The sequence below is a fragment of the Myotis myotis genome, unplaced genomic scaffold (genome assembly GCF_014108235.1).
Source record: "Myotis myotis isolate mMyoMyo1 unplaced genomic scaffold, mMyoMyo1.p scaffold_m19_p_5, whole genome shotgun sequence".
NCBI lineage: Eukaryota > Metazoa > Chordata > Mammalia > Chiroptera > Vespertilionidae > Myotis > Myotis myotis.
In genome coordinates, this window is record NW_023416357.1 from 97,344,527 (window position 1) to 97,363,777 (window position 19,251).

Below are 19,251 nucleotides of genomic sequence, written 5' to 3' on the forward strand. Positions count from 1 at the left end.
GTCACATTGCAATAATAACAGAACACACACCCTATTAAGGGCATAGCACAGGCCTGCTTACCCGTGCATCTCCCCGCAGGGTCTGGGCTCTGTGGACCGTCCGCATGCTATTTAATTTTAATCGTGTTGATCTCCAAAGAATGCTTTTTGTGAGAGAAGGACACTGAGCATGTCAACTGCCCAACTCGATTAAAATTTCCTTTTAGGTAGGCATAATTAACCCTTTCTTTTAAACTCTCATTTTCTAAGTCCTCTGGCTCAAACTCTTTTCAATGGCTTCCTATTACTCCTAACGTAGAATTCCACCCCTTATCGAACCCAGCAGGCCTGTGGGGTATGATACCTACTGATTCTTTCCATTTAGTCCATTGTCACTCTACCCCCCAAACCCTCTCCACATGCCCTGGATACACTGGCCTCTTTTGTTCTTTGAATGAGTCAAGGTCAGGGTGACTGACCTTGTCATTCTTTCTGCCTGAAAAGCTTTGTCTTCTCACCTTAAATATCATCTCCTTCAAGAAAGGTTCCCAGACTACTCATTTGCAAGCCATGCCTCCGCTCTTTTTTTATCCTCCCATAGCATCTGTCTTTTTCTTAAGAGCATGGATCATCATTTGTGTTTATATAGCTGCTTGATCGCCACATGTTCACTCTGCCTCTCACACTAAGTTTCAAAAATGAAAAGGACTGTTTCTGTTTGATTCAACCACATCATCTACTATGAGTCCAGGTTCCAGTAGATGTTTAATGAATATTTGTGAATGAATGAATGAATGTGTGACTGACTGAATGAATCTTCCAAATCAGTAGTATAGTTGGTATATGTTGAGGCTTAATAAATGATGTCTGATTTAACCTCTTTTTTCAGGCCTAAAAGAGCCTCCTGAAGCCCTATCACCTTGATTATCACAAAATAAGCACCAAGAAAATAAACAACAACTCTACCATTATCACCTGGTTGTCAACAGCACAAGTACCTGTGAAATCAGCAAACACACATAATAGACTCACCCCTAAGTTGTAGCACAGCCATATACAAAAAGGCACTATTCACAAGAGCCAAAGGTGGGAACAACCCAAGTGCCCATCAATGAATGAATGGATAAACAAATGGCTTATCTGTATAATGGAATAGTATTTGTCATGAAAAGGAAGTCCTGTACATTTTACAATATGGTGAACCTTGAAAAACATCCTAATATTGGAAAGGAGACAGACACATAATTTCATTTCTATGAAAAATCCCCAATAGCAAATCCATATAGACAGAAAGCAGATTAGTAGTTGCCAGGAGTTGGTGGAAGGCAGGATGGAGATTGTCTGCTTAATGGGCATAGAGTTTCCTTTGGGAGATGAAAATCTTGAACTGGATAATGGTGATGGTTTCACTGCACTGTGAATGTACTGAATGACACGGAACTGTTTACATTAAAATGGTGAAAATGGTGAATTTTATGTTTTGCACAACAATAAAGAGTTGAAAAGGCAATAGAAAAGTTTAGAATGTGTATTATTTTTTAAATTCTCCAAGTCTCACCTCCAAGTATCAGGTGTCAAAGGCACCGGGTATCAAAGTTAGTTACCTGTTGCTTTTAGTTATAAAACATATATCATGCTTTAAAACAATAAACTTCTTCACCAACACTGGTTTCCCAGAGGCCTGGGGGCAGGAGAAAGAGGCACGTCTGCCTTGTACTTACAAAAGGCTCTAGACTTGAGGCTGGGTGAGCCCAAGCTCCCAGAGAATTCTGCAGAACAAGGTTCGACAAATGCATGTGTACATCGGGTGTGCATGATTACCTTAGGTCGCTCACAAACAGTTCCATTTCAATAATTATTTTGTTTAGGATTATCTTGATTCATAGCTAATAACATTCATTTTCAATGATGATAGTATTATAATATTTCCTCTTTGTTTGCTTGCTTGTTTTTAACCCATTTACCCCATCCTCCTGCAATGAAATTGACTCTTTTGGGTACATAGAATCATGTAACCACCACCATCAACGTACAGAATGGTTTCACTGCCCTGCAAGGTTCTCTTCTGCTGCCTCTTTGCTGCCCAGGCCTGCACACCCCAGGGCCCAGCAACAACATGGAAGAAACAGGGACACGCATGAAGACTAGGATGAATCTCTAACGCATTAGGCTAAGTTAGGGAGGGCTGGTGCAGAGATGCTGCGTGGCTGCAAATGGCCACAAGATCTGTGTTTGGGGCGATGGAAATATTCCAATAGACTGTGCTGACGATTGCAGGACCCTGTAAATACGCAAAAAGCCTGAATTGTCCCCCTAACACTGGTGTGTTTTATGGTATGTAAATTACATCTCCGTAAAGCCATTTAAAAGAAGGCTACATAGTGTATGATTCCACGGAGATGACATTGTTCCAGAAAAGGCAAAACTATAGGAACAAAGAGTAGGTCAAAGTTTCCTTTTACAAACAAATCGCCGTCAACCAAAAACCATTTCAGCAAGTAACAGGAGAGGATGCCTGGAGATGAGGCATCTTGGCAGAACTGGGGTGACAAGGACAGGGTTAGGGGCTGCTTTATGGGCAGGACGCTTGGATGGGGGTGCACCCTGCTGTCACTATGGGAACCCTGCGAGCCCTGCCTGACCCCCTCCTACCCCCACCGGTGCCCCAGGCGAGCCTGGAGCCCACTTACTGTGGCGGTGCCCGAGACGGTCTGCGCGCTGGTGTCCGCGGCGCTCTGCTCCGAGTGGGACTGCGCGGGAGGGTACAGGTTTAGCGTGTGCTCGGGGACGGTGGTCTGGCCGGGGTACTCTGGCGCCGGGTGAGGGTGGGGGGCCGTGTATTCCGCGGGGATGCCGTTCTGAGGGGGAGCGAACTGGGCCGAAGCGTAAGGCTGAGCCATTGTGTCAGGGGCAGCTGCTGCTTCCTGATTACCCTGAAAAATCAGAGGGGGAGAGAAGGAGAAAGCGTGAGTGGCCATCGGGCACAGCCTCTCCCCAGGCCCTGGACCACAGTTACCCGGACACGGTGCGGGTGCCCGCACGGTGCCAAGAGCCTGAGCCCATGCACCCCAGTTCATCTTCATCAGACGCTCTGAGGAAGTAGTCACCCTCATTTATACAACCCATTCTACAGATGCAGACATCAAGGCTGCGAAACCGGAAGTTACTTTCCCCAATCATCCAGCTCAACAGCCCCAGACTGGGAGGATCTGTGTCCCACTGGGTCTATCTGTCTGGCAGATCTTCCTTCTTTCATTCCCATTTGGGGACATGTTAGTATGGTGTTGTCTCCAGTGACAGCAGAACCTTGCTCTGATACTTAAAACGTCAAAAGCGATTAAACCAAACATGCGTGTTCCTGAGAGGAGAGACAATTCATCTAAGCATTTGAATTTAATCAAAGTTTTATGTGTCTTGGCTCACATGACGGGATTGGGGGGTCTTGTTAATGACCACAGTGTGTGTGCGTGTGTGTGTGTGTGTGTGTGTGTGTGTGTGTGTGTGTGATGTTCCAATGAAAACTCAGGGCCTAATTTGGACAAAGATGGCCCTCTGTGATAGCCCCATTTTAAGTAATTCTGCAAAGTGCTGGACTTAACTCAGCCTCGTTAGTCAATGCCTCCCCCAGCCCCTGTCTTATTTTTTATAAGCACAGGGTATTATATAACAATTCACCCTTCAGATCTAGGCAAAACATGCAGTGTGATAATTACAGCCGAGTGAAAAGAATTAAACACACACACACACATACTCACACACACACACCCTGAATTCAAATGCTTCCATTTCAGGAAACATCTATCTCTCTCCACCTCCACCTCCACCTCCACCCCCACCCTCATAACTCTACTACCCTACCCTACACACACACACACACACACACCCCACAGCAATCACAGAGGCAGAAACTGCAATCCAGAGATCTGAAGTGTCCATGGTCTCAAGAGATAGGATCGCACAGTCAGAAAAAGGCAGAAGAAAACACTCTAGCAGTTAAGCACCAAATAGCCGCTTTGCCATTGTCTGTGGTCCATTAGAGGTGACTTCGGCCCCTCTATAATGATAGCAGGGCCAACATGTCAGAATCGCTCCCATCGCCTCTGTCCTCACCACCAACATAGGGGCACCTCTTCGGTTAAAGCACCATGGTGCAGCTGGAACATTCTAACATGGAGGGAAGGGAAGTTTATTCTCACAGCCGAGCACAGAGCTAGCTCACTTGTTTAGAGGGGACCGTAATTAGAATGTTAAAGATGACACGCTGAGGACTTAGCTTAGGCTAAGTTTAAAACATTTTGCGAGTGAAAACATTCCCATCAGGCCCTGTCCTCCCCCGGCATAACTGCTCCAAATGTCTGTGCCACGGGCAGCAGGAACGCACAGCCACTTCTCGCTAACATGTTTCTGCAGCACTTGGGGCTCAGCCGGGTCTGTCTGTGCTGTGGCTGAATCGCTATACGTGACGGGAAAAGTTAACCCTACGCATCCCTAGCAAACACGAGGCCATTCATTGTCACTGCCACTCAGTGTTCACTTTTCTTCAAGAAAGTGCTCTGTTCCTTTCGGGGTGGGGGTGGGGGGAGCCTTCCACTCTCAGCCTAGTGAAAATGTGGCTGAGCCCCGCCTCCCAGGACCCATAGATACAGTCAGGTGACCTGGCTTGCCTAATCAACGGGTTCCACTCTCTTGCCCAGCCGGTGTGGCTCAGTGGTTGAGCATCAACCTATGAACCAGGAAGTCATGGTTTGATTCCCAGTCAGGGCACATGCCGGGGCTGTTGGCTCCATCCTCAGTGGGGGCCCTGCGGGGGGCAGCCAATCAGGGAGTCTCCCTCATCATTGATGTTTCTATCTCTCTTTCCCTCTCCCTTCCTCTCTGAAATCAATAAAAAATTAAAAAAGGGTTCCACTCTCACCGTCACCAGGATGTGTGTTCATGCCCGTCTATCTAAACCAGTTAGCGAGTTAAACCCTTGTCTTTCTAAGGAGATTCCTGAGACTTTGCTGGAGCTTGAGAGGAAGTCCTCTTTCAATGGTCATTGGCAACTGTAAACAAAATGTAAACCCGAGCTGCCAAGAACCACCCCTTGAAGAAGAACCGCCTAAAGCCAAAGCCAACCCAGAGGAGAGCCAGCCCAGAAATTGATCAACAGATAAACTGAGTCCTGGTGAGATCATCGGAGGTCTTGGATCCAGCTTTCCCTGCAGTTAGTAATGCTTTAGTCACATGAATCGGTCAAGGTCTTATTTTGCTTAAGCTACTTTTTCTGTTACTTGCAACCTAAAGGGCCTTGATTAGCAACCCCTCCTGAAAAAATCCTCTGCTGTTTATGAGCCCATGAGCTTCCTTTTCTTCTCCCAGGCTGTGCAGGGAACATGGCCTCGTGTACAGACATTCCACACGGATGCCGCTTCTTTCTGGCTGAGCAGAAGCCCCAGAAACTATTGGACCTGAGAACCCTCCAGAGAGAAATGCACGGTGACAGATCCCACCTCTGCCCACAGGTCCGCCGCAGCCTGCCCTGCCTTCCACCAGGCTCATCGCTGAATTGAAAGAAAGGCTTGTGAGAAGCCCAGGTGAGGCCTCCGAAGGGAGCAGACAATGATGGCAGGAACAATGGTAGCGAGAGACGGTCCCTAACGACAAAGGTTTCTCCACCACCTCCAGCACAAAACACAATATCCTGGGAGGGAACCCTGCCTGAGTGGCCTTCCCTCGCTGCAGAGCAAGCTCAGGAACAGTGACCCAGTCCCACAGGGCCAACAAGATGCGGGTCTCTCTGCTGGGATCTGAGCTCTCTCTGTCTCGGAGAAAGAAGGGCCTGCTCTCAGGAAGCCTGTGATCTGATTGCTCCATCCTCCCACCACCATCAAGTCCTCCCATTCACACTTCCTCTGCACGGAAAGCCCCCCCCCCCCCCCCCCCGTTCCCCCCACTGCTCTCTAGCCTGGCTACTCTCTACTCATCTTTCAGGTCCCAGATCAAGAGAGCTCTCCTCCAGCAAGCCTTCCTTAACACTTAAGCCATGTCTCTTGCCTGCCTCCTGTACCTCACTGCAGCGTGTGGCCACTTCTCACATAATCCCGAGCCCTGCCATTGGCTGCTTATTTGTCTGTGAGCATCCTGGGGGCAGAAGACTGTGATAGGTTTTCATTCCATCTGCAGTCTGGCCCACTACTTGTTTTTGTTAATAAAGTTTTATTGGGACACCGCCACATTCGCTGTGCTACGATGGCAGAGTTGCATAGTTTGGACAGACACCCGATGGCCCCCAACGCCTAGACCAGTGGTCGGCAAACTGCGGCTCGCGAGCCACATGTGGCTCTTTGGCCCCTTGAGTGTGGCTCTTCCACAAAATACCAACTTTTGCACATGGGCCACGAAGTTTCAATCGCACTGTACATGCGTGCCCGCACATGGTATTTTGTGAAAGAGCCACACTCAAGGGGCCAAAGAGCCACATGTGGCTCACGAGCCACAGTTTGCCAACCACTGGCGTAGACTATTTAACTGTCTGGCCCTTTACAAAAAAGGTGTTCTACTCTCTGTGGCAGAGTATCATTACATAGCCCATGCCAATTCAGAAGCCAGCTTTGCATCAACAGGAGAGGGAAAAAAACTGGTGATAAAGCAGGAGAGAAAGGGGTTCATTCTCTCTGAACTAAGAAGGGGAGGCTCAGCTAGACTTGGAGATCCTCAGTGCTGAGGATGGAGCAAAAGGGTGCGTGGGGATCCTTTTCCAAATTTGCTTTAAATTATGGGCTCTCTGAATTGTCAATGCGCATGCACACATGTAGGCCTGAAACCCAGCATGAGTGGGCTTAGCGGGGGAAGATCCGAGATGGCCTCGGGCTCCCGTGCTCCATCCAAAAGGCATGCCCTCACGTCAGCAGTGTGGGCAGAACACAAGCCCAGTGCCACCGCCCTTCAGGCCTATGCGTGCCGGGCACTCGCTGGGCACTTCCCATCAGTGATTAAACAGAGGAAATGGATCCCCAGGGGACATTAGGCAATGACCCGAGACATGTTTGGTTGTCACAACTTGGGAGGAGGGCTGCTACTGGGATCTAGTGTGTGGAGACCAGGGGTGTTGCTGACGCCCTAAATCGCACAGACCAGCCCCGCTACTGAGGATTCCTGGGCTCTGGCCCTGAATGTTAATCATGCAGAGATCTAGACTCCCTGCCCGGCATGCATTGCATCTCTAACCCCACTTGATTCTATTGTTACGTCTGCTGGGGCCCAGAACTGGTAAAATGAGTCCAGAAGGCCAGAGACACGGGAAGCTCTTTGGGAAGCCAAGAGCTGAACCAGAGCGCAGGTGCCTCTCATTTGGCAGGACACTCACCTGGTGGGGAGGTTTGTTCCCATTTTTAAATAAGCAAACCTGTCTCTGTCACAGACACACCTGGCCTCAAGACCTGTTTCCACCTGGTGATGTGGTGCTGGGGTATTTATTCAAAGGTTCCAGCATTGCGCTGGCCGGTTTGGCTCAGTAGATAGAGCATCAGCCTGTGGACTGAAGTGTCCTGGGTTCGATTCCCGTCAAGGGCATGCACCTCAGTTGCAGACTTGATGCCCAGCCCCAGTCCCGGGTGTGGGCAGGAGGCAACCAATCAACGTGTCTCTCTTATATTGATGTTTCTCTCTCTCTCTCTCCCCCTTCCTTCCACTCTCTAAAAAATTCAATGGAAATGTCCTCAGGTGAGGATTAAAAAAAAAAAAAGGTATCAGTGTTTCATCAGCCAGACTAGGGTATTAACCAGGGGTCCTCAAACTACAGCCCACGGGCCACATGCAAATACAAATATTGTATTTGTTCCCGTTTTGTTTTTTTACTTCAAAATAAGATATGTGCAGTGTGCATAGGAATTTGTTCATAGTTTTTTTTTAAACTATAGTCCGGCCCTCCAACGGTCTGAGGGACAGTGAACTGGACCCCTGTTTAAAAAGTTTGAGGACCCCTGGTATTAAACCTTGGCGAGTGTTAGAGCTCCAGCTTGGATAACTCTGCCATCTCAGGCCCAAGGTCTCGCTTCAGAAGGCTCTGAGGCCACCCTAGGAAATTCAAGGGCCAGAAGGGGCACCACTGGAGCCGGGACAAGCCACCCACCTTTACCAAGCCAGTGGCATTCTGGCACACCCAGGGCGCTGAGCGCTAGGAGGCGTGTCCGGGGTCTCCGAGGAACCTGCAGGCACACTCAGGTATGCAGGGCTCTGACAGCACTCCTGTTTCCGGTGCCCAAACAGATGTTGGCGGGACCCCCCAGAGTTACTTATTAACACTGACAGCGGTTCCAGAGAGATCCTAATTAATATTCCTGCCCTTTGCACTTTGGGCTAATTACAGCTAATATTTAATTAAGATCATTGTACTTCCCATGGGATTACTTTTCACCTTCAAACGGCTTCAGAGGTGCCTTTGTCTCCTCTCTGGTGTTGCTGCTGGACTCTTAGCGTGGAATAAATGGGCTGACATCCACATTAAGGGTACCTTTTCCACTCAAGTTCAAGGCGAATCTTGGGCCCATGCACAGGTTAAAAGCTGGAGCCAACTCCGTGCAGGAGATAGTGACGGGCAGAATTCTTTGGAGCATGCTGGCTAGACATTCCCTCATTGGCAGAAGTTGCCTTCTTTCTTCTCATCCAAGGCCGAACCCCCACCCCCCACCCCCTAAATAAGGGAACCCATGACAGAGATCTGGGCATGTACAGAGTCAAGGTGCTGGTGGGTGTTCTGAGTTGACAGGGAGGGTGACTCTGATTTGCACGTATCGCCCCACATCATCGACCAAGTGCTTCAAGCGATTTTGCAAACCTAACATCTAATTTTCAGTGCCTGCACTTTCTTGGGTTGCTGCTAAACACACAAAAGGCGGGGGTGGGGGGGAGGGCCAAGACCTGATATTTTTAAACCCGATAATGCTCCTGAGGAGCTAGGTAGAAACTTGAAGGGAAGAACACCGTTTAGGATAAATGTAGGGGAAACTTCTTTGTCCTCACACGCCAATCCTCAATTAGAGCAACTCATCAAGGGCCCGGTGATGTGGGACCTCCGGTTCCTGAGAGCAAATGGATATTAACATGCAACCAAGTCTAGTTCACCAAAGCAAAAAAGAAAAAAAATGCCGTTTCAATTTAAATATTTTACTGAAGCATGAAATAGACAGGATATTATTGCTATTTTAAGACAAACACCGTAATCTGTCTATTAGCATAGCGTGTCGACGCTGCTGCACCCAGAGGTTCAGCGAGCCTTTCCTCAAACGCACTGAGAAGCGCTTTGGTCACTGAAACATCCTTCATCCTTAATCTTCTCTCCAAGGCGCGCCCAGGAGACAGAATCAGAAAATGAGAGGATTCCGCCCTCCTCTCTCCCCCCGTCCAGATATCTTTCTTCTCCCATTCACTGCCCTGAATGGTTGAAAAGAGTAGTTTTGGAAAGCTAATAAGAGAACAAAGGGTGGCTGCCCATTTGACTTGGCAAAATATTTTGGCTCAACATCTAATGCAATCCACATTTCAACTGAGAAACCATCTTTACGTGGCAGGGCACGGAACGGGTTATTCTTTGCAATGTGACTGCCAGACTGTCACTGAGGGGGGAAGTGGCTGTTTTCATAGCTGTCAAGTGGACTTTAAAGTAATCAAGGATGTGTGTGTGTGTGTGTGTGTGTGTGTGCGTGCACGTGTGTTTCCCCAGCTTTCATAGTTACACTTCCTGAGCATCTTCTCCCCTTTTGTTCCGGGAATATTTTGTTCTCAGTCCAAATCTTGCCCTGAGAACCCTCTTCTGGCCTAAACTCAGCCGTTATAATGAAGACATGCATGGGGATTGTCCAGCCCTAATGAAGAAGCAGCTCTTTGATCTGTCCACACAGCCACGGAAAGCAGCTATCCCACCATGGGACGACCTCCCCACCCCACACCCCCCAGCGACTTAGACTCGCTGGAGGGAACTAGCCATTCTTGGTTGCCCACAGTCTCCAGTCGGGCTGACAGTTTGTTTTCCTTTAGTTTAGTGGCTGATCTGTTCTACTTCTCTGGCAAGAAATCTCGCCTATTCAGAGAAAACCTCCAGTGCCCGAATAAGAGAAGTAAATTGCCTCTTGCCCCCGGGGCATTGAAACAAAGAAGGAAAATGCAAAATTACACCATTAACCTGCTAGTTCTAAGACCAGCTCAGTTCCACACATCAAGCAGAAAGCCGACACACACACACTCTTGGCTGAAATCCTCTCCTCTCCCCGGCGTGATTCAAGGAGCAGAATATACATGGCACAGAGCAACAGAGACTCCACCGCAAGGAGAGATTGCAGCTCAATTCAAATCACAATGGCGAGTGGAAAATAAAATGGGAAAAAAATACCTGCTGCACCATCCTGCTTGCTTTCTCCTCCATAAACTTAGCAGCTGTTCTAGACCCACACCACAGGGCATCTGCTCAAAGCAAGCCTCAGCTACGAGCCGGGGTGTGTGCGCTGTGCAACGTGTGGATGGCTGGGGTGTTGCGGGAGGGGGAGCTGGAGCCGCCTGGCTGACCTCCCCCTCAACATCTGACTGCTCCCCAAACCAACCCCAGATGGGACGCTTTCCGCCAGCGAGGCCTGGCCCATCAATCACAGCTCGCTCCTCCTCCGGCTCCTGCTCAGTTTCAGAGAGCACACTGAGCAGATGATTATAGGGTGGAGGAGGAAAAAAAAATACACACGTACACACGCACCTCACCACACGGCACTCGACTACATTAATAGCTGTTTAAAAAACATTAGAAATGCAAGCCTATGCATTGCCTGGAGCTGGAATTTTTCATTACTAAACTAAATATACGGCATGCAAAGTTATGAAATCCACCGGGGGAGCTTGCCACTATCGTATTTTGCTTGAGATTTTTAAGAGGGGGGGCGGTGGGGTAGGCGACAGAGGAAGGATGAAGAAAGAGCTCGAAGAGATAGAAGGATGGTTAGGGGTAAATTTACAAAAATACCCTGAGATCACTGAGCATGGATTTGTAACCGAGCTGCATGATGAACTGGAAAGTGATCCTCACATACTGTCACTGGCAATCGTTGGGAAGACTTGGAGACCCCGCTTTTCTGCAAACCAGCTGTGTGACGGAGGCAAGTTGTTACAATACACCGGGCTCCAGTTTTTGCTTCTGTTTAATGGGAATAATGATGAGTGACTTCACGGGATGATAGTGAGGGTCAACATCAAGATCAACTCACAGCAAAACAGACACAGGGGCCTGGCTCATAGCATCGCTGTATACGCAGATGCATTCATCACAGACAATACAATGGTGGGCCAAGGCCAAGGCCATCTGGGTCTCTATGGGATATGCAGTCAAGAGGTGCATCGGCCTCTTAGGAAAAGAACCCACAATGACCACCAAACCCCAGGGCTGATGAATGCTACAAAGGAGACACATAGGGGTCTTGCTTTCTCCTGGTCTTGAACGCTTGTCTCTTGCTCGCTCATTGTTTTTTCTTCTCTCCCAATGAGCAAAAATAAAACCTTGTGCAAACATAATCCCCAGCGATCTTAATGCCAAATGCTGCCTCTTTATTTAAAGCTACAAATACTCTGTCCTTTCTTTATTATTAAAAGTACAACAACCAGAGTGAAATGTCAAAACAATTTCGGTTTTTATTTGGTCGTGTCTTTCTTGCTCATCAAGGGAGAGGTTTGGAGAGTCCCACCCCCCTTCCCGTGGACAGCTGCTTATCTCTGCGATGCCTCACTGGGGAAGGAGAACTCTTGCAACCCTGGAGGGGATGGATGGGGTTTCTGAAGTGATTAAACTTGTAATTAAATTGTGCAACAGAGGAGGAGGCGAGGGCAGAGGAGGCTGCCTGGAAGAATTGAACTCTCCTGCTGGTCTGTCAGTGGTACTAGTTCAGGTAATTCTTGGGTGATTTTTTTTAAAAAAATTCCAGTTCCCCAGGGTTGGCAAGAGAATCTGGATAAATGGCATTTGTGACATCCTCACACCTCCATTTTCAATCACACTCTGGGGATATGGCTCAGGCAGCATGAAATAAGCACTGTTTCAGGTTCCCCACAGGAATATGCTGGCTCCTCTTAGAGCTGCATAACCTCAGAAGACCTCAGCCCCTCCCTCCCCGACTCCCGCCGCACACGTGAACTCAGCGGTCACTCTCATGAGCCACAAGCTTCCTTCCTGTCCTTACTGATAACTAAAAAGTCAAACCTCTGTCCTTCAACCAAAGTATAGGGGTCTTGCTGTTTCCTAGAAAAGCAAGAGGGACAGACCAAGACAGAAAAATTCCCTGCTGAAGGATATTCTGGGGAGTAATAGAGAAAATACTAAAACAAATAAACATCTCCCCTCCAAAAACCAATAACACCCACTAAATAGAGAAGACCGTTTCAGGTGGAAACAGTCAGAGAAGCAATGGAACATTGATCCTTAGCCAATGGACCATCAGATCACGTGGGGCAGTCTCATAAAATAATCAGATACCAGAATTCCACCCGAGTCCCACTGGTTTAAACTCTGAGAGTGGGGCCCAGGCTCTGTGTGAAAGTGCCTGAGGTCATTCTGATACACAGTCCTGATGGAAAGTTAGGGAAATTTTTTTGTATTTTTCAATCTGTAGGCGTGATACCTTGAGATATAAAACCTATGTAGGGGGGTGATCACGCCAACATTTTAAAAATGAAATAAACTACACTACACTGAAAAAGAAGAGAATAAAATAGTAAGAGTTATTTCATGAAACTTTTATGTGGGTGAATTGGGTTGCAGTGTAACATCTTTTATGGATTGCAGTAAAAGAAATAAAATTAAAAATACGATGCTAGGCAATTCCGGTGCTTGTTATTATCGTATCTTTCATCAGCGCTGTGACTATGGAATCAAAGTCCAATGTTGGGATGTCAAGAATCTTGACAGAGCGATTGGCAAGTTATTCAACTTCAGTGTGCCTCAGTTTCCTCATTTATTAATATAAATAGAAATACATATTTTTCTTCCCAATGAGTATTTTATGATGGTTTTGGGAGAAAATCTACAGAAATGTGTTTTGTAATCCAGGAAGCCCTAGGAGGGCATACGTCCTGCTGTGGGGATTAAATCAGTCCCCTTCTAGGTCAGCAAAGTGTGTTGACTTCTCATCTCCTGCCTGCCAGCTGCAGTGGTAGGCATGTTAGTCCTCACAACCACCCCTGTGAGGTAGCTATTAAAGGTACAAAAACTGAATCCCCAAACAAGTGAAGACATATTTTCCATTATAGGAGCTCTTAACTTAATTAAGTGGCAGAACCAGAACTTGAACCAAGTTTGGTCTTATTCAATTATTCCTGTCACTGAATCCATACTAAGATGGAGATGGAGATGATGGAGATGATGATGATGATGATGATGATGATGATGATGATGATATGAAGATGGAGATGATGATAGTGGTAATGATGATGATAAAGATGAATATGATAATGGTGATGAAGATGATGGTGGTGGTGGTGATGAATTTGGTGGTGGTGATGATGATGAAGATGGAGATGGTGATGGTGATAAGAAAACTTCCCTTGAGTACTAAATTTGTACCAGTCATTGCTCTAAGCACTGAGGATACAAAATCCAAAACAGCAGTTTTACCTATGTTACTTCATTTAACAAGAACCCAATGTGGTTCATATTGTCATTCCCTTTCCAAGGGAGGTAGGGTTACTTCCTCACACCCACACAAGCAGTAGGTTACCCAAATCCATCAGACTCCTAAGCTCTACATTCTGAAATAGTTGTAGATAAGGTCATATCTGACCTCAATTAGGTGAAGGTACCAACCTTTGTTTCCTAACTACACGGGCTTACAGAAAAGCATGTCTGGAACAAAGAACTCTGAGATTGCTCTGAGGCCATAATTCACAAAAACAAACAAACTGCAAAGATAATAAGAATCCATGTCACAGATTCAAGTGAAAGCAATTTGTCTCCTTTCACTTTCCCGGCCTTGACAGGGAAGCGGAGAGAGAGGCCAGAAGCCATCTTGCTGTGGCTGACAAACTCCAGCCCCAGAAACACAAACCGAGTGGGTGGCAGGCTCGCAATGACGAGGTGTCATGTTTGCAAAATGTTCCATCCTGACTTTCCATTTGGATCACAGAAGGCAGCATAGAGGCTGCTTTTCTCAACTCCTTAAAAGTTAGTGACTATCAAATATTTATGGCACTTTGTGCAAGTCCGGAGCTTTGATGTGGTTGCTTATGAGGTGCTATTTCCAAAGGGAAATACATGTGCGTGTCTCTAAAAAATGAGCAGCCTCTGGAGCAAGTGAAGTTCCCACAACGGGACCAGGCACTTAGGAAGATGGGTTTTCTCATCTTGCTCACACCATCCCCGGGGGTCAGAGGGCCCTGACTTACCCTTTAAAAAGCTCATTGAAGTTTAACATTATACACCTTTCGATTTTGACATTTTATATATTTTTACATTACATATATTTTGATGTCTGCCTCCAAGTAGACTGTAAACACGAGGACAGAAACCTCGCCTGTTTTTCTCAGCACTGTTGTCTCAGGTATTTCAAAGAGTGGCACAAACACACACACACCCAATCAGAATGTCTTCTTGAACGAAAAATAAATCCCCAAGCTTTATCACTATTGCTATCAAGAAGTTCCCTGACTCACCCAGTACCTCAGAGCACTGAGAAATAAGCTTAGACCATTAAACATTACTCTGCACTGTTGGAAAAATACCCCCTCCCAGAGGAATATCCCAATGTTGTACTGAAGGGTTTTTTGTTGGAAGGTCATGCAGATAGGGCTCCACCTATCTGTATGTGAAGTTGCTATCAATATCTTGGTATTTCCTGTTATTAATAAATAGTCACAACCAGAGAAGTTGGTATTGATTAAGTTCATTCTAAGCATCAGCCAATGCAAGTCACTATATGTACAGTTCCTGTAGGGATAAAGTTAGGTTTTATATGTAGTATTCTTTATAAATTTATATTTTTATATTTTCTATGAACTTCTTTTTATCACACTCATTTCCCAGAATAGGAAGTAAGAGGTATTGAAGCTAGTAAGTGAAAGATGTAGACCTCAAACCCAGCTTTCTCCAAAGCTGAGGTCCTTCCAAGCCAGCTGTGATTGACCTCTTTGTTGGCTAAGATAAAGGGTGATATCAGTAAGGGTTATAGTGGAACAATTCAATCACAAAATATCTTCTGACAAATCTCTGAAGTACACTAGCCAAAGTTACAAGTTTGAGGTCTTGTTCATGCTACTCCAAGACCCAGAACCTAAAGGTTGTTAATGATGATGGTGGTGATTTCAACGTTATTTAGACAACAGTAATATAATCAAAAGGGCTCTCAACATGTGCTTTCCACTGCCCTAAATGTTCTATAACTGTAACTCCATCAATGCAGCCCATGCCATAATGGGAACACAATCATTATTGTCATTTTATAGATGAGAGGTTTTGAAAGGATAAGAAATAATCTGAAGTCACCCTAATTATGTAAGATGAAACTCACATTTGTGCCAATCCAATGCTGTCCCCAAAGCAGGAAGTTGAAAATAATTTAGAGGAAGTTCGTGATATACTTCACCAGGTTCCCCAAATGGTAACCTCTTGAATTACTATCATTTATTGTCAAAACCAGAAATTGACCTGGTGTGACCACTCTTCTACTTGCTGTGAACACCATGAGGAGTTCTGGTAGTAAAAGTTGAGCTGTTGTGAGTGTATTGCTATCAAAACCGTCACAACCTAGCCATTGCCATCAATCCCTGAGTGAGTGGGAGTTGCCCACCACTTGCCAAATGTAGGATTGTGGAAAGGAGGGCAGATGCATTAGCAGACAATTAACCAAGCAAACAGATTTATTAGCAAAAGCTGTTGTCATAAGGGAAGGAGCAGATACATGTATTTTCAATTATATTTCAGTAAGGAGTCCTCACTTCCCGGGTCTGGAGGAAATCTTAAATCTTGAGCAGTCTTTCACTTTCATAATCTATCTCCTTTCACAGCCTACAGAAGCGAAAAATATTCTCACCACCACCACCACCACCACCAGGGGTAACATCAGTGTCAAATTTATATTGGAGATGAATTCCAATGACTTGCACCACTGCTAATACTACTTCATTTAGCCAGATCCACAAAAGGAAAAGGATGGATTCTGTTCCCTTAAATAGCTTGTTTATAGTTACCCTGCAGATATGACTTGGGATAATATCACTGTGTTACCTATTTCATCACAGCTATCCAGAGGATTCTCTGCCTGCTTCCAAAATAGGAAATTGATAGATTTAATATGAGGCAACTTTCTTTGTAAGAGAGGAGGTCACTATGCATATAGATGACACCAAGTAGCCTAGAGAGATACCAGCTCCACTGTGGATGTTGCTGAGTACAGCATCCCACTAAGTGTCACCAAGGGTCTGTCACTAGATTTTAAAAATTGGGAGCATTAAATCACACTGCTAGAAAGAATCATATACTCTCCCCATGGAATGATACAGATAATGAAATGTTCTAGCAAAGGGGAAAGTAAACTTTAAAGATACAAATTTGTGCAAGAGGTAGATACCATTGTCTTGTATGTGGATGGATTCAGAGGCATTTCCTTTCATACCACACTAGAGGCCTGGTGCATGAAACTTGTGCATGGGTAGGGTTCCTAGGCCTGGCTGGTGATCAGGGCCTTCAGGCCGGACGAAGCCTTCCTTCATTCAGCACCACCCCCTGGTGGTCAGCGTACTTCACAGAGAGCGATTGAACTCCCGGTCTCCCAGTCAAACTCACAAGGGGACACTTTGTATATTAGCCTTTTATATATATTATGAAAACTGAGTTTTCTACCCATCAGGAAAGTTTATGTCCCAGAGTCATCCATCAACATTTCTTTTCTTTCTTCTTTGGTCCCTTCTCAAAACTGGATGCCTAAACACAGCTGGAGTAACCCCACAGCCTTGAGGATGCATGGCGCAGTATAGATACAGAAGTGACCCAACATCTGCATTATGAATTTACAGAAGCAAACATTTGAGTGTATTTTCAGTTATCCAGTTTCCTCACATGATTATCATAGGCCTCTTGGGAGCTGCTAAACTCCTCAAGGGCAGGTGCTGGAAGTTTCATCTTTAGTGTTTCCTTCTTTTTTCTGCTATAGTTTGTAATCAGATGTCTGACATGATAAATATCTGTTGGCTTGCATTCACCTCACTTGTAGAAAGATGTCTAATCTGGTTATGGCAACAGGCAAAGATGATAAAATATGACCTTGTCTTTCATTGTGTGTTGCATAAGTTTTAGCCTCTAATAGTCTGCCAACTGGAAACAAACAAAAAAAAAGGCTGTCATAAAATAAACGATACTTGGACTTGGAGGAAATGAAATTAGGAGAGATTGCCAGAAAGCAAGGACAATGAACTATTTAAGTAGGCAAGAGCTTGATATTCATGCAATTGTTTCAGCAGTTAAGGGTTGGGCATCTTCTGGATGGCAGGTACTGGGCTAGGTTTAGGGCTACCATGGTGCCAAAAATAGATGAAGCCCAGGTAGCTCTGTAGCTACAGCTGGCAGGAGTCACAGGCTAGGCCAGGAATTTACAGTCCAATAGAAATGTGCCATGAGAAGAGAAATGGAAGGAGCGAAAGGGGCTCATCTATCCCCTATTGTTTATAAAGAAGGGCTTTCCAGAAGAACTGATGTCTAAACTGAGAGTTGAAGGGTGAGCAGGAAATAACCAGGTGGTATGAAACAGGTTGACAAAACAATATATGGGAAGGCCAGTTGTACTGTTGCCGTTGGAGGAATATCTCATACTCAGGTTGGCAGAATCAATGAAAAAGAAGTAACATAAAAAAGTGGTGAGGCTATTTTCAGAGCCACAGGACCTGTACAAAACAGAGAAAGAACTGAAATAGAGACCTGGAGGCTGCTGGATGGTATGGCCCTTGAGGGCAGAGACTCGGGTCTATGATTAGCACCAGATTCCTAGCATGATTAGAATAGTGTATGAGTGTGGATGCTCAGAAACATTTTGGGTAAATCAAAGAGTAAATCCAACAATGCTAGAGACCAGGATGAAACTAGTCAAGGGAAGGAAGAGGAAATGTAAGAGAGGAATCTGATCATTTAAGCTGCATTCTTGACATTCCCTTCCCCCTTGAAGCAACTCAAATGCTTGAAACAGAAGAAATAAACAGAAAATAGGTGGCCAATTTAGGTAATTCAATAGAATAGAGGCTCATTACCCTTCTCATCACCATCACAATAGCTTAGCCAAGGGTAGGATATAAAAGTTACTAAGACACTTACCCATTATCTGTTTGAGTCGCACATACAATGTTGGACGGTAAGTAGGATGGGCACCATTTATACACTTTTAAACAACGAGAAAGCTGAGGCCCAGGTAACTCCAGGCACAATGAAAGACAAGGTCATAAATGTTCTAGCTGGGATTTGAACTCTAGATATACTTCCAACGCACCAAATGCTTCCTAAGTTTTCCGTTCATATGACCCAACAAGTCTAGCTGTATAAATAGCCTTGATTATATGAAGCGTTTCTGGGTTTCCTACATCCCTAGTTCATAAACGTTTTCATAAAGAATAAGAAAAACAAATGTGAACATTATGACAATTGAAATTCTTGTCAGAACAAAGGGAAAATAAAATTTTATTGGCCTTACAAATTCAATATATCCCAACTAAGGATAAGCATGCCGTCATTGAAGTTATTACTTAAAAACAATTAAGTCCAGAGGGATTGATTGAAACCAAAGAGCTCCATCTTCCTAAGTGAAGAGCCAAGTTCATAACTGGCCCTGTCTCAACATAAGGGTTTCTGAGTCCATGGTCCTCAACTAAAGTACCACTTGAGCCTGGAGAACCTCGACTTCTTCACTATGTTGCATCAGAGAATAAGCATGATTTTTTCTGTAGCTCAGGATATGTGAGATTTTCAGGAAGATTCCTGAGTGAATGCTGAACTGCCTGAGGGGGTCACACTGTTTGGATTAGAGCAGGGTCAGAATCACTGAAAAAAAAAGAAGAGTTTTTGTGAAATGTCACAATGGATCCAAGCAAGACAGTGGGTTCTCAGAAACAGGGGAGAAATCTGCCTTAATTGTACATGAGAGAACTAGCCTAGTGGCAAGACATTTTATTCCGATATTAATAGTGTGGAAGCCTAACCACATAAATCGTGTGATCACTTAAGAGATTCAAGTTAATTTATCCACACAACTCCAGGGAAGCCACAGCTAAGAAAACTGAGGCTGGTGG

At 45.5% G+C, this 19,251-nt stretch overlaps 1 protein-coding gene across 8 annotated transcripts in view; it reads right to left on the minus strand.

Moving 5' to 3' along the window:
• The window catches only part of RBFOX1 (RNA binding fox-1 homolog 1), a 2,058,026-nt gene that overhangs the window by 187,252 nt on the left and 1,851,523 nt on the right, over positions 1–19,251 (minus strand). For all 8 annotated transcript variants that reach the window (XM_036309606.1, XM_036309603.1, XM_036309610.1 and 5 more), the window contains one exon: positions 2,670–2,912. In XM_036309606.1, coding sequence (XP_036165499.1) covers positions 2,670–2,912 — 243 coding nt within the window. The remainder of the gene's footprint in view (positions 1–2,669; positions 2,913–19,251) is intronic.